The sequence below is a fragment of the Corapipo altera genome, unplaced genomic scaffold, assembly GCF_003945725.1.
Source record: "Corapipo altera isolate COAL_440 unplaced genomic scaffold, ASM394572v1 146, whole genome shotgun sequence".
NCBI lineage: Eukaryota > Metazoa > Chordata > Aves > Passeriformes > Pipridae > Corapipo > Corapipo altera.
In genome coordinates, this window is record NW_020884981.1 from 1,293,044 (window position 1) to 1,306,556 (window position 13,513).

At 45.7% G+C, this 13,513-nt stretch overlaps 2 protein-coding genes across 8 annotated transcripts in view; both read left to right on the plus strand.

Moving 5' to 3' along the window:
* Positions 1-6,090, plus strand: part of CRAMP1 (cramped chromatin regulator homolog 1) — a 48,991-nt gene extending 42,901 nt beyond the window's left edge. For all 6 annotated transcript variants that reach the window (XM_027665794.1, XM_027665796.1, XM_027665795.1 and 3 more), the window contains one exon: positions 1,621-6,090. In XM_027665794.1, the coding sequence (XP_027521595.1) occupies positions 1,621-1,785 (165 nt within the window). In that variant the 3' untranslated portion in view covers positions 1,786-6,090. The remainder of the gene's footprint in view (positions 1-1,620) is intronic.
* Positions 6,091-9,389: 3,299 nt separating this feature from the next.
* The window catches only part of JPT2 (Jupiter microtubule associated homolog 2), a 15,694-nt gene continuing 11,570 nt past the window's right edge, over positions 9,390-13,513 (plus strand). The window contains exon 1 of one of the 2 annotated variants that reach the window (XM_027665887.1): positions 9,390-9,484. In XM_027665887.1, the coding sequence (XP_027521688.1) occupies positions 9,441-9,484 (44 nt within the window). In that variant the 5' untranslated portion in view covers positions 9,390-9,440. Of the gene's footprint in view, positions 9,485-10,100; positions 10,192-13,513 lie in introns of those variants that run through there. The other variant, XM_027665886.1, reaches the window with a different exon arrangement.

Here is a 13,513-nt window from a genome sequence, read left to right on the forward strand (position 1 = left end):
AGGAATAATCCCACAGCAGTATGGGCTGGGGACCGGCTGGGAAGAAGCTCTGCTGCCCCTGGGGATGCTGATAGACACCAGCTGAGTGTGAGCTGGGGCATCTATGGCACCTGGGGTGATCAACAGTGTTGGGAGCTGTTTTAACAGGAGCATGGCCAGGATACTGAACAAAATGATCATTAACCCACTCTACTCTGTAGAGTAGTAGAATCTAATCTACCTGCTGTGAGACCATGTCTGGAATATTGTGACCAGTTTAGAGCACCCAATACAGGAACGAGAGAGAGAGAGAGAGAGAGAGAGAGAGAGAAACTGGACCAAGTTCATCAGAGGGTCACCAGCGTGACCAGGGGTCAAAGCACCAGTGATGTCTAAAGGCTTCAGTGTGGGAGTGACCCTACTGCCTGCCAGTACCTGCAGTAAGGTCATTGAGGAGATGTAGCCAGGCCCTTCACAGAGTGGTGGTGGGAGGTGAGAGGAATAAGCAAAAGCTGAATTGAGAAAGGTTCAGACTACACCTAAAGAAAAGGTTTTTCACCCTGAGCAGAGGCAGGCGGGGAAAACGTGTTGCCCAGAGATGTTGTGCAGTGTCTGTCTACAGAGCTTTCTAGGATTCACATCGATAAAGCCCCAAGTAAACTGGTCTCTCCTCATAGGTGACCCTGCTTTGAGCAAGAGGTTGAACTAGAGACCTCTTCAAGTCCCTTCCAGTCTCAAATATTCTACAATTTACAGTCATTACCTCAGTGCAACATCACATACCTTGTACCTTCTTGGGGACCTGGCCTTATGGAAGGAACATGTAATTCCTCCATTGCCCTTTGGATTTGGAAAAGGAGGTTCTGTACAGACCTTTTAATCGGGAGCTGCAGTGAACTCATGCTGATTTAGTGTGTCCTTGGCTGTTTCAGACCCTGATATTGCAGACCTTGATATTACCAGCTGCCTTTAGAAGAAAATGGGGTTAGCCTCTGTGTTAGGCACACCAAGAGCAGTTGTGAGAGAGGTGGGCTTGTGTGGGTCTTCAGAGAAAGCAAGTATTTAAAATGGGTTTAGTGATGGCAGAATTTTGAATGACTTTTTATTAAGTGTCCTGCAGAGTCAAGTTTTATTTACAAACACGGTTTGTAAATAAAAGAGGTAATGCCTTTAGAGCATCTACCTGTGCACCTTAATGCTGAGGTAAGGTCCACTGAGACTATGGGTGGTTGGGTTTTTAAGAAGCTTCCATTTAGCTGTGGATAAGAGCTGTTCTCTAACTCAACTCAGGTGAGATGAAGTGTATCTTTCATACGAGGTGAGGCTGGGAAGGAAGCTGAGAGAACCAGACTCTTCTCAGGACAAGAGGCAGCAGGCAAAATTTGAAACATGAAATTCTACCTGAACACAAGAAAACTATTGTGAGGTGGTCAAACGCAGAAACAAAGTATCCAGAGAGTTGTGGCATCTTCATTCGTGGGGGTACTTGAAACCTGCCCAACTACATGCAGGGCAACCTGTTCTTGAGTGAGATGGTTGGATAAAATGCTCTCAAGATGTCCTTTCCAACCTCAGCAGTTCTCTGATTCTGCAAAATTTCCACTGACATGTAGGTCATCTCTTCTCTCCTGTCTCTTCTAGGTAGTGGATTCCCAGCTGGCCTGCATGATGAATGAGAACAGCATAGATTACATATCCCGGTTTAATGACCTTGCCCAGGAGCTGTCGATACCTGAGCCAACTCGCAGGGAGATCCTGTTTGATGGAGGAGGTGGTGGTCCCCCAATTGGGGACCTCTCTCAGTGAGGGTGTGACCAGCAGGCTGGTGCAGACTGTTTGGCTGAGCTGGAGCTTGCATCGCTGGATCTTGATGAGGGCGAGTTGGAGAGCAGCAGCTGAGGCCCAGTTGTCCCTGTCCTGTGTGCTTTTCTTTCTAACAGAGAAGCATTGGCTTCAAAGGTCTGAAGAAGTACTTCCAAGTCCTGGAATGTGCAATATATGGGGAACAACAAAACATGGAATAACATTACATGTGTCCCTGCATCAGTGATGTAAGATGGCAGGTTTGTGAGACGGTCCTGGACTTGTACTTTGGAATGGCCTAAGCAAGCAGCTCAAGAAGGGAAGGGATTGCCACAGGCTCCCCTACATGAATTATTGTTTGAGTAGTGATCAAAATGCCGTGCTTTCGGATCCGCGTGGAAGTTGTGGAGGATGAAGGGTAGGGGTGGGTAGGGGAACCATTGTGCATCTTGAGATGTCCTAGTTGGCACTCTTCTTATCAGTCAGTCAAACTGAAGTTCTTGCACTCTGCCCAGGGCACTGCCACTCCTCGATGTTGTTCCTACAGACCGTTCTGTTTGTTTGGCTGTTTGACCATTCCAGCAGGGCTCACTCCTGCTTGCCTGTTTGGTAGGGGAGCTCTGGTCCACCCTCCTCCCACACTGCATGGATCCTCTTGTTTTTAAACCCCATCACATCACAACCATCATCACCCTGACTACACTCACATTCTTCACCTTTGAGACTCTTCAGCACATTGCACAGTTCACCTTGTGAGTGGGGAGAGTGCTTTCCTACTTTCCCCGAAGAACGGTTCCTTTTTAAGTCGGGGAAACACTGCAAAAGAGGTTACACTAGGAAAGCTGTGTCATAATTACTCTTGGCTTTGCTGGAAACCTGTAAATATGGCCATCTTTCTTCACAAAAACTGAGGATTTACCTGGGAGAGGAAATAGGAAAGAATATTGTAATGTGTAGGAACAAATACTAGGTTAACGCTAAAGTGGTTAAAATCAGTTTTGTGTCATGAAGAGGAGAGGTGTCAAGTCCTAGCTTAATCCCTTAGTCCTTCCTTATTTCCTCCTTGCTCTGTGAATTCCAGGTGCTCTGTATACCTCAGGGCATCATTCTTCATTACAGTCACTCCCAGGCATGAGTGGGTCTGGCACTCCCTCTCTGAAATCCCTATGCATTTAATGTTGTGTTTTACTGTACGAAAGACCCAGATCCTGATTGCAGTGGGTTCAACAGGATATCAGGTTACTTTCTGGAGAGCTGGTTGTCCGTCAGTTCTAGCTTTGTAACTCAGGAGACTTTTCCTATTTCCTTTCTTGCCAGTCCTGAGTGAGAATACCCTTGTTGTGCCCCTTTTTTAAGCACTTGTCTGCTTCTCCAGTTAGAGAATGACCCTTGGCTGGTTTGAGTAGCTCTGAATTTATCCAAGGGGCTGCTCCTATATAAACCTCAACTTTGTATTATTAATAAATAAACAAACCTTCTCTATCCCTTAGGCTATTATCAGGGGTTCATTTCTCAACTTGCACTATACTTGGTGGATGTAGTTCTGCCTGCCTTTAGCTACTTGTACAAGGCATTTCTTTGACTGGGAGTCTCTTGTAACTTTGCTCATGATGCACTGACTGTGTTTGTTGTTTGCCCAGTCCCTTCACCCTGCTTTAGGCAGATGATTTTTAGCTGCTCTGGAGTTGGCCTTATGTTTTCTGTCTTTAGGAGAAAATGGAACAAGTTTTCTGATGCACTTTTTGTGTGGCCCAGAGCAACCTTCCTGTTTACTCAGAAAGGGGTGAGATTTGGATGACATTCCAAGAGCCCACGTACCAGGTTGCTGCATTCTGCTCTGTGACACAGGAGCCACCCAGTGTGTAAACCCAGCATGAGTACAGTTGGATGTTGCCAGCAGGAGGACACACCTCTATCACTAGCAAGGGGGAAGGTCATGACTAGAAGAAAGGAGAAGTTCATAGCTGTGGGCTGACTTCCCACCCTGACTGTAGGTTCTGTGAGACAGAGTCCTTCTGTCATTATTTCTCCTTCATTATTCTTACAGACCCTTGTTTGATGCAATTATCAGGAAATCACATGAACCTGGAATAGGAAAAGTTGAAGGCTATCACAAAAATGAATGCTGGGGCCTGTTTCGTTCTGAGCATTACCCCTGGGTATGGAGAGGACACCGCCTTAATATCAAGAGTCATTCCCACTAAAAGTTCTCAGTTTTCCTTGGAGTTGATCTGTATTTTGGTCCAGGCTTTCCCAGGTTGTTTCCTCTTGGCTTTGGGTCTTCACATTACTCATGCTGATTTTCCTGTATGCTATGTCTCAAAAAATCCTTCAGATTTGTAGGACAAAAGTAGAGGGCACCTTCTGTGGCTGTGGATTACAGAATATGCAGGAGGAAATGTGATGTGTTCTAATCAAGTACTGTATAAAAAGAAATATGAACTCTCATTCTTAAACTTCTAGATACCACAAGACCAGCATGAGGGTCTCCAGTGCATTTGTATCCTGACAAACTTTTTATCTTCCCTACTGATGCTGGCAGTGCAGCGGCTGTGACAGTGGATTTGGCTCTGCTGCACCTGCCGCTGAAATGGAGAGCAGAGCACTCCATCCAGATCTGGGAGGGCTTTTTTTTGTGCCACAGGGAGCTGTCAGCTCCTGCTCAGCCCACTCAGTTCCCAGGGGAGAAGGACACAATTGCAGAATGAAGGCAGCAGAAGTGGCTATTTTTGATGATGCCAGAAAACTTTTAATACCTTGAACCTTTGCAAGTGGGCATGGACCACCCAGTAGTAACAGAGTGGAAATGACAGGGGTTGGTTCTGCACTCAGAGCGTTGGGGTTAGAAATGTGTTTGGCATCAGCCCCTTAAAAGTTGGCATTATGAAGTTCAGAAATTGAGTTCAGAAATGAAATGCTTTGCAAACTTCAGTTTAAGAATGAAGCTCTTTTAGGACAAGTCTTTACCAGGGAAAAAATTAACAATAATTGAGATCATTGTGGCAATTCTGATTTGATGCAGAATTTGTTACCCTTCCTGTGTGAAAGGCCACTTAAACACATCTGTGATCCGACCAGCTCTAGATTTTAGGTGGCTGTGCTTTAAAATAGTAGTCATCATCAGTTTGTGCCTGAGACAAAGTGAAAAACTGGGGGGTGTATCCACACACACACATAAGTATGTGCGTGTGGGAGGGGGGTTTTTTCGTAAAACTGAAAACTTTTTCAATTCTAATTATTTCAGCTTCTCCACCAGCAGTAAGAAAATCTGTGTATGGGACAATGTCAGCTTAAGCAAAATCCAAGCAAGTGACAGTGAAATGGCCATGGGATTGTTTCTGAGGTACTGCGAGGTGGTGGAGAGTATTGTTTCCAGGGCACTGTGAGGTGGATGTTGGAGAGGACAAATGGACACTAACAGCCTCCAGGTCTAGGCTTTTCCCTCTCAGTGATTATCATCAGGCAGTTCTGAGTAGCTGATGAGGTGAATGGCAGAAGCGTCAGTGTCTGTTGTCACAGACAGGGGTTGGGTCCACCCGGTCATGCACACACTGACGGAGGTTCTGCTGGGTGTTGCATCCTGTTCATCCACACAATTCATTTTATCCCATATCACTAAATCTACTAAGCATAGGAATACTAATTGTTTTTCATATGGCATTGTTCAGCCTTTTTCTGACACCCCCCTATATTTCTAAATTGAATTACGTGGCTTGAATCAAATCTAACCTACAAAGACATCTCATTTACCGACTGCAGATCCCAGAGTGGAAATTCAGTTGCATTTTGTTTTCTACATTCAGACTTCGGATGCATTTATAAGGAAAGTACTGCACTTTTTTTTAACCTTTTCAAACCTTTGAATCTGTTAATTTCACAGCAATTTGTAAATGTTAACTAAGTGAAACCTTGGCAAGCACTACGGCAATAAGTTATCATTAATTATTGAAACATGATAACTGCTTTAGAGCTTATGGTTCTGGCAGCAAAATTTAATGCTGTTTCTTTTAATAATAGTTAAGCCATATCATCTAAGGTTTCTGGCTTGTTTGAGATGTGAATTTGTTTTATAGATTATAAATATACCTATATAGTGTATGTATAAAGCAGAATGCTTGTCCTTACTGATTATTTTTTGTACCATATTGTAAATTATATTATTTATTCTTTACCAATTTTGGAAAAAGGTGTTTTGGTTATTTAATATAATATACAAAAGCTGTTAAACTTCCTCTGTTTAAATTTCCAATTCAACTTGTAAAGCTGTTTTTATTCTTGTGCATAAATACATACTAATACTTGGTCTAACTTACGTCCAGTGTGTTCCTTGCTGTTCATACCCTCTTAGATTTTTCCATTTAACCTTTATTTACTTCATAATGGGGGGTGGGGGCTCAAATTTGTCTATAAGGCCAGGCCTTCAAATGTGAAATTCTACTTGCAGTGAAATCAGTGGCATAACTCCCATTGGCATCTCCCATCCCAGAATTTTAGTGCTTCTTACCATGGGCAGAGAAGGTTTTGGTTGTTTGGGTTTTTTTGTTTGATAGCTTCCATTCTCAGTAGCATCTGCTCATGGTGAGTGTTAGAAAGGTGGCAAAGAGGACTGGCTGTCCTGAATGGCCTGTCTTGGGCCATGGGCATCAGTAACAAGGAGGAGAAAGAGAGAAAAACAAACAAACCACACCAGAAAAATCCCAACTACCACCACAAAAAAGGGTACAATAAAAGGGTAGTGTATATCTTGGGGTTTGGTTTGGGGTTTTTTTCCACTGACAGCTTCAGATAAGCAGGAACTCAGCTGTGGAAGTTGGTTTTAGGCCATCATGTTTTATAAAACCACTACCAGAAACACCTTTTTACCCCAGGACACTGAGGAACAGGAAGCCCAAAGAGGATTGTACACCTTTAGCATTTTGGTCTCTGTAACATACAAAGGCAGCTTTAACATTGCATTGAGAAATGCAAGTGTGTTCTTGATAAGAAATGTTCTGAAAAGCTCAACAAAAGCCTTATCAGTAATATTTTGAGGCTTCCTTCCCATCCAAAGAGTGAGGAGTTGTCTCTCCCATCTGTTTACTAAGAAAACTGAACTATGACCAGGTTTGAGCTCTTTCTATGCAGCTTCTCCCCTCCACAGACTGCGAGCCTTCAGCAGGATAAGAGACCTTTAAATCTTTTCCACCTTATGTCAAGGCTGGTACTGAATCTTTTCTCACAAATGAGCTAATTTTGCCCTTAATGACTAAAACTGAAGACTAAAAAAATAATGAGTCGGAAGAGTGGCAAAGCAAGTGTTGCTGTGGGATTTAGGTGCTGAAAAAATCTCCCGGAGCAGTTAATTAGGGGTGAGATAAGAAAGGGTTTATTTTGCCAAGGCTAAAGATGCTACAAGACGCGCACCGGCCGTGCCTGAGATGTTACATTTTATAATACCATCCATCCAATCCCAGATGTGTCCACCCTGTGGCCTTTGCTCTGGACCGCCCCGGGGTCCAACCCCGGAAAATGGGTCTGGGGTGCATTTCAGGACCACCTACTTCATCACCTTCACCATCATCAGAGCACAAGGGGTACATAGTTACCTAATTCTTGACTTCATTTTGTTGTTCAGGCCCTGATATGCTGTTCTGCCAACAATCTAGGCCCTGCCTTGACAAAAGACTAAACATTTCTACTAGATTCGGGAGTAGGGGTGATATAGGGAGCGTAGAATGGGGTAAGAGGGTTAAGGAATGTGTAAACAAGGGTGCTACGGGGAAAGGGACAAGGGAGGGAGGGTTGCTGCTTTTAAAATCTACTTATAAAACTTACACGGCTTACAAATATTAGAAAAATAAAAAGCCATTAGGGGCTTAAGGCATCACAAGAAATGAAACAAAGCAAGACATTGCAGTGAGAGTACATATTTTGGTGCTTTTTTGTTGGTTTTGTTTGGTTGGGTTTCTTTAATCCTTCGAGACAAAAGTATGCTGCTAAATTTATGCCTCTAAATTTACTTGGCATATGTATGGAAAGCTGTGGAGCCATGAAATGAAACCTTCAGCTGAAAGTGTTGGTCTTTTTGGCCCCCAGGGCACTGTGCTAGTCAAGGACAGGTAGTTGTCCACCAGGACCCCCAGGTCTTTCTGTGCAGAGTTGCTCTCCAGCAGATCCCCCCCCCCCCAGCCTGTACTGGTGCCTGGAGTTGTTTCTCCCCAGGTGCGGGACCTGCATTTGCCCTTGTGGAATTTCAGATGGTTCCTCTCTGCCCATCTCTCCAGCCTGTCAAGGTCCCTCTGAAGGGCAGCACAGCCCTCTGAGGTATTAGCCACTGCTCCCAGCTTTGTGTCATCAGCAAACTTGCTGCCCCTTCATCCAACCATTGATGAACAAGTTAAACAATACTGGGCCCTGCATAGAGCCCTGGGGGACACCACTAAGTGACAGGCTCCAACCTGACTCTGTACCAGTGATCATGTCCCTCTGGGATCTGCCACTCAGCCAGTTCTCAATCCAACCCACTGTCCACTCAACCAACTCACACTTCTTGCCTATGAGAATATCGTGAGGGGAAAGTGAGGTGGGTGAAAAAGGATTTTGCTTTCTTCTTCGAGTATGGACTACTCTCCATTCCACTTTTCCTTCACAGCTGGTATCTGCTCCTTGCTGGGGGATGGACTGAGGATCCCCTTGATCTGAAGTTGTTCCTGGTGGCTGCTCCTGTCTTAGGGAGGCCAGAGGAGAGTGTCTCCCTCTTTGATTCTCTAATACTTCTCAACCTTTCTGCTTTGTCTCATAACTCTGCTTCCAGGCTGAGCAGTTCATCCGCCTGCTCACATCTGCTGCCATCTCTGTACAGTCCACTGAGAGGTTCAGGCAATCCCTACGGCATGAAGCCCGGGTGGCTACATGGCTTTTGGCATGTTTTGCATGTCTTTTTGGGAGCTCTGCCTGGGTCACTGCATCTTTTTTTGCTAAGTTTAGAGGACTTGGTTCCCTGCCGAGAGGGGAAACATATTTGAGCTCCCTCAGTAAGTGTAATGACCAGCAACTGAGTAAACTGCCCGTGCTGCAGCGCCCTGGTGCCCTTCCCGCTCCGCTCCCTGGAGCCCGTTAAATCTCCCGCGGATGTTCCAGGCATCCCGATCGGCTGCCGAGGGCTGCGGGGCCCGGGGCTGCTGCTCGCGTGTCCCTGAGCTCGGGGACGATGCCGAGAGGCAGCGAGTCGCGAAATCCTCTCTGAGGGTATTCCGTATGATGATCTTCCCTCCTGGTCTCTGCTCTGCCCCGCCGGTTCGAGGCGAAATGCCTGCGGGTCTGAGGCACTGACCAAGCCCCCGCGCGCTGCCGCAAGCCCTCAGCGGCCGCTTTAAATGGCCTCTCGCTGCCCGCCCCCCCGCCCGTCTTTAACCAATGGCTGCGTAGGTTTCCCTGACGGACGCGCGATGTAGTCAATAGAAGGCAGCCAGGAGGATCGATGGCGCGGCTTGTTTCAAGCTTCCCTCCCTCCACAGGGTCGACCAGGGGGGCGGGATGAGGGGAGGGCGGGCCTCGTTCGATAGGCTGTTGGGTGTGATGGGCAGCTACTCCAGCCAAGCGCGAGGCAGGGCGGGCCGGCCGGTGCTCCCCCGGCGCGGGCGGAGCGGGGCCGGGCAGCGGAGGCGCCGAGGGCCACCATGTTCCAGGGCGGCGAGGCCGAGCCGGCCAAGCCTAGCTCCAGGTTCGGCTGCGGGGGAGGCTCGGGGGGGAGGAAGAGCCGCTCGGCGGCGCGGAGCCCGCGGCAGGGCTTTATTCGGTCGCGGGGGGTGCGGCGCTCCGGCTGAGGGACGGGCGGGAGGGCGCTGTCTGAGGGGGGTAGTGTCGCTGCTGAGGGGCCTCTTCGCCCCGTCCCTGCGGTGCCGGGGCCGGCGCAGGGCCGGTGCCCCCGCCGTGCCTCAGTTCCCTTGTGCCGCACTCCGGGGCTGGGCCGGGTGGGCGGGAGCGGCCGCGGTGCGCCCCCGGCGGGGTCGCCCAAGCTGGGGCAGCGCCCGCGGGACTTCAGTGCCCGGCCCGGCCCTGGAGCTCCGGTGAGGGGTCCCCGGGGAGGGGCGCGGCTGCTCCGTGAGGCTGTGAGAGGGAGGATCCAGCACAAACGCCGGCTTGTTTCCGCCCTGCGAAGTTGAAATATATTGTTATATATTTAGAGGAGGGCAGATCTCCCGAGTACTGCAGGGAGCGAGTGCACCCGTCTGTGAGGCTGTGGCGTGCGGGAGGGAGGGAAGGAAGGAAGGAAGGGTTTGGGAATTGTGTAACAATGCTTTACGTTTGCCTGGGCTCTAGTCTCTCTGAGCTGTGACCTGGTTGTAAAAGACTTTTGAGGATGCTCTGCCCTCGGTATGGTCCCTGGGAAGCGTCTGTTCTCACAGGACCTTTGAAACCACGTTTAAGGCATAAACTGGGTAGGGATGGACTGCAGCCCGTTGTAAGGTGTTAGTTAACAGCGAGCAAAGGGGGCGTCACAGCTTTGTCCCAGCGGCGTGGGGTGTGTTCGTGGCTCCTGGGAGCAAAGATGGAGCCACCCACAGCTCGGTACCAGGTTTAAGGTAGACTGTGTCCACAGCTTGTTCTGTTCATTCCCTATACAAAAGTTTATTTAGTGGGAATGCAAATCCTTTTGCAGTTCTTGATATGTAGAAGTTTCTCTGTTTAAAACTGAGCCTAATTCCAAATCCCTGCAGTGACTACAAACAGCTGTGAAAGGGGGAAAAAAAAATAACTCATCCTAAGATGAAAATCTTTCTGAGGACATTTTGCGTTTTGAGAACGTCAAAATTGCTGTTAGAAATAAATGATGCTAAAAAGATTTTAAATGGAACCTTTCACTTAAATAATTGTCCAGTGAGATGTGTTTCCAGTGATCCTGTTAATGCGCACAGCAATAGAGCAAACATCTGGTTTGCTGAATTAAATTAACTGCCTGGTTTTATTTTATTAAACTTTAATAATGACACTTTGTGTTTTTAAGGAAGCTTTGCTTTTCCAAAATGAAACAAGGGATTGCATGTCTAAGAGTTTCTAAAAGCAAAGTAGTATGGATTTGTATCATTCTGCTGTTACACATGGTAAAGAAGCATTGCTTAAACTTACCCTCAATTCATCCTGTTTCTTCTGTGTTAGAACTGTCTGAAAACTGGTGGGAGCTCAGTGTTTAACTTTCAGGCAGAACTAAAAAAAAATATGTATTTATTTATGTAGAAGGTGTCTTGAAGTAATGGATAAGTCTTGCACCTCTTCCATAGGTTGGCTGAAAGGTTCAATGAGGAAAGCGCATTCAAATTCAAATGTGTTCAAATGCAGAGAGGAAAAAAGATCAGAAGAACTAATTAAAATTCTTCAAATCTGCCAGAAGAGAACAAAGCAATTAGTAGAGGCTTTTAAACTTGCAGGGTAGGGCTCTTGATTTAGCTATTCTAGATGAATTGGCAGACTTCTGTTTTGCTGGAGAGGAGGGCGAGAAAGGGTGATTTAGATTTCATAGAAGAGAATTTTTTTTATTTTTTTTTTTTTACTGCTTAAAAAGAAAACACCTTCCCTTCTGCCCTTCTCCCAAAGGAAGAAAGACCCAACATACCTGGCTACAAGACACAAAAATGTCTCTATGTAAACCGACATAATACCAATGTAAACGAAAATGACTATGAAGTGTAAACTGAAGTTACTATACAGTGTGTGTTGGATTTCCACATACTCTGCTGAAGCAGCTCACACTGGCTCACCGAGCTTGGTGGGGTTCACAGGCAGAATCTGATTTTCTTATTTGCTGTGTGGGGACTTCACATCCCACTCTGGTCTAGAACTGAGTGCACAGGAGTACAGGGAGCCAGTAGTGCTCTAGAGACCGCACAGCAGGAAAATAGCTTTGTATTCTCCTACGTTTTTGGCTGAAGGGAAGGAGTGCAAAGCCGTGTCCTCTTTGCTGTCACCAGTTGGCAAACTTTGTTGCTGTACTCAAGATTGTTTTTGGTAATTCCTGTGAATGACTTAGTTATCTGACTTGGCATTCGTTAGAATTTTATGAACCTGGTGTCACAGTCACTTGAAAGTTTATGGAATGCTTGGAAGGTTCCCAGCATTTAGAGGTTTCTGAGATTGAGGTGGCAAATGCATTTTGTGTATGTAGAGTTATTTTGGGTGATGCTGGCAGGAAAGGTCGCTTGTGCTGATTTCCAAGTGCTTCATAACCACCACTAGTGATGCCTCTGACTTATTCATTGAACAGTAGGGTGTTCTTAGTGTGGATACTGAGCTGAAAATGGGAGGACAATATAAGATTAATCAATGTTGGATTTCTTTTGATGCTTAATTCAGTTTGTTTACTGAATAAGCAAGACTTTTAATCTTAAAATGGTGTTTCTCTAGAATTTTCTTTTACAATAGATCTTAAAACACGTTACGGGAATGAGAAGTAATTGTGACTGGTTGTTATTCTTACACCAAAAAAGTCTGAATGTAGTTATTTTGTTATTCCCCTCTATGCTTGTAGGCATATGTTAAGCAAACAGCATGGTAAAGGGAGTGAATCTGTGGTGCAAGAGACTCCAGCCAAATAAATAACATTTTTCTTCCTTTCAATCTCTTTGCTCATATACTGAGTATACTTGGAATGCAAGAGAGACTAGATGCATTAAAAAAAAGTATCTGAAAAGAATGGGTAAAGTCAAAAATCATTGAAATTAGGTAAGAGAAGCCCCTTTTAACAGAAGCCCCTTCCCAAAGTACTTTTCTATAGAGTTCCCTTTTCCTTCAGTCTCCCTGGTTTAAATACTTAAACTGCCTTGTGGTTTCTGGACCATTGTGAATGCTCAAAATACATAATTTTCCTATACAATGTCTGCTTTAATAGTGGGTTTAGATCTTCTAAGATATGTGGAAAGCACATAGGATAGTTGGCTCTGTAGTCTGATGGACACGAAATTGTAAATAAACCGGCTTTGTGTGATCTAACCTGTGCCATGGAGAAGAAATTGTCCTGTCTGCTGAAATTCTGGTTACTCATCAAGCTTAAGGGGTTCATTAAATTCACGGTCATGCTAAGGATTAAAATATTGAAATTGGGCAGCAAAGACAGTCTCTCTGAGGCCCCTACTATCTATGAAAACTATTACCAGATTAAAAGAGGAACTTTTTTCTCCTTCCTCCCAAAGAGCCTAGAACTGCTCTCTGCATCTTGAGATCTGAAATGCATGTGAAGCTCATTTTCTAACAGGGCAGCCAAATACCTCTGCTTCTGTGAAATGCAATCTTAAGCTGGAGTAGATCTTGGCTCCAAGAGGAACCTTGGAGATAGCTCACCTGAAGTGGAGTGCTGCAGTCTCATCTAGGGAGAGGAGGGGTTGTATTAATTCACTGACGTTTGACTTGTGTTCAGGTTGAGTGGGATGAAGATCTTGCAGTTTATAACTGTTGTCTTGGTTTAAAAGTAAAGGCTAGTTTAGGTCCCAGATGAAGGGTTCAGATGAGAATTAATAAAATTGAGTTCAACTGCTTAGACTGTGGGTAATTGGTCAAGTAGATGTAACTGTAAAGATTATTTCTGATGCAGAATCTCAGAATAATTAAGGTTGGAAAAGACCTCTGAGATCATCAAGTCCAACCTCTGCTTGTCAACTAGACCAGAGCATTAAGTGACACGTTCAGTCATTTCTTGAACACTTCCAGGGATGGTGGCTCCACCACCTCTCTAGGCAGCCCATTCTAACATTTAACAACC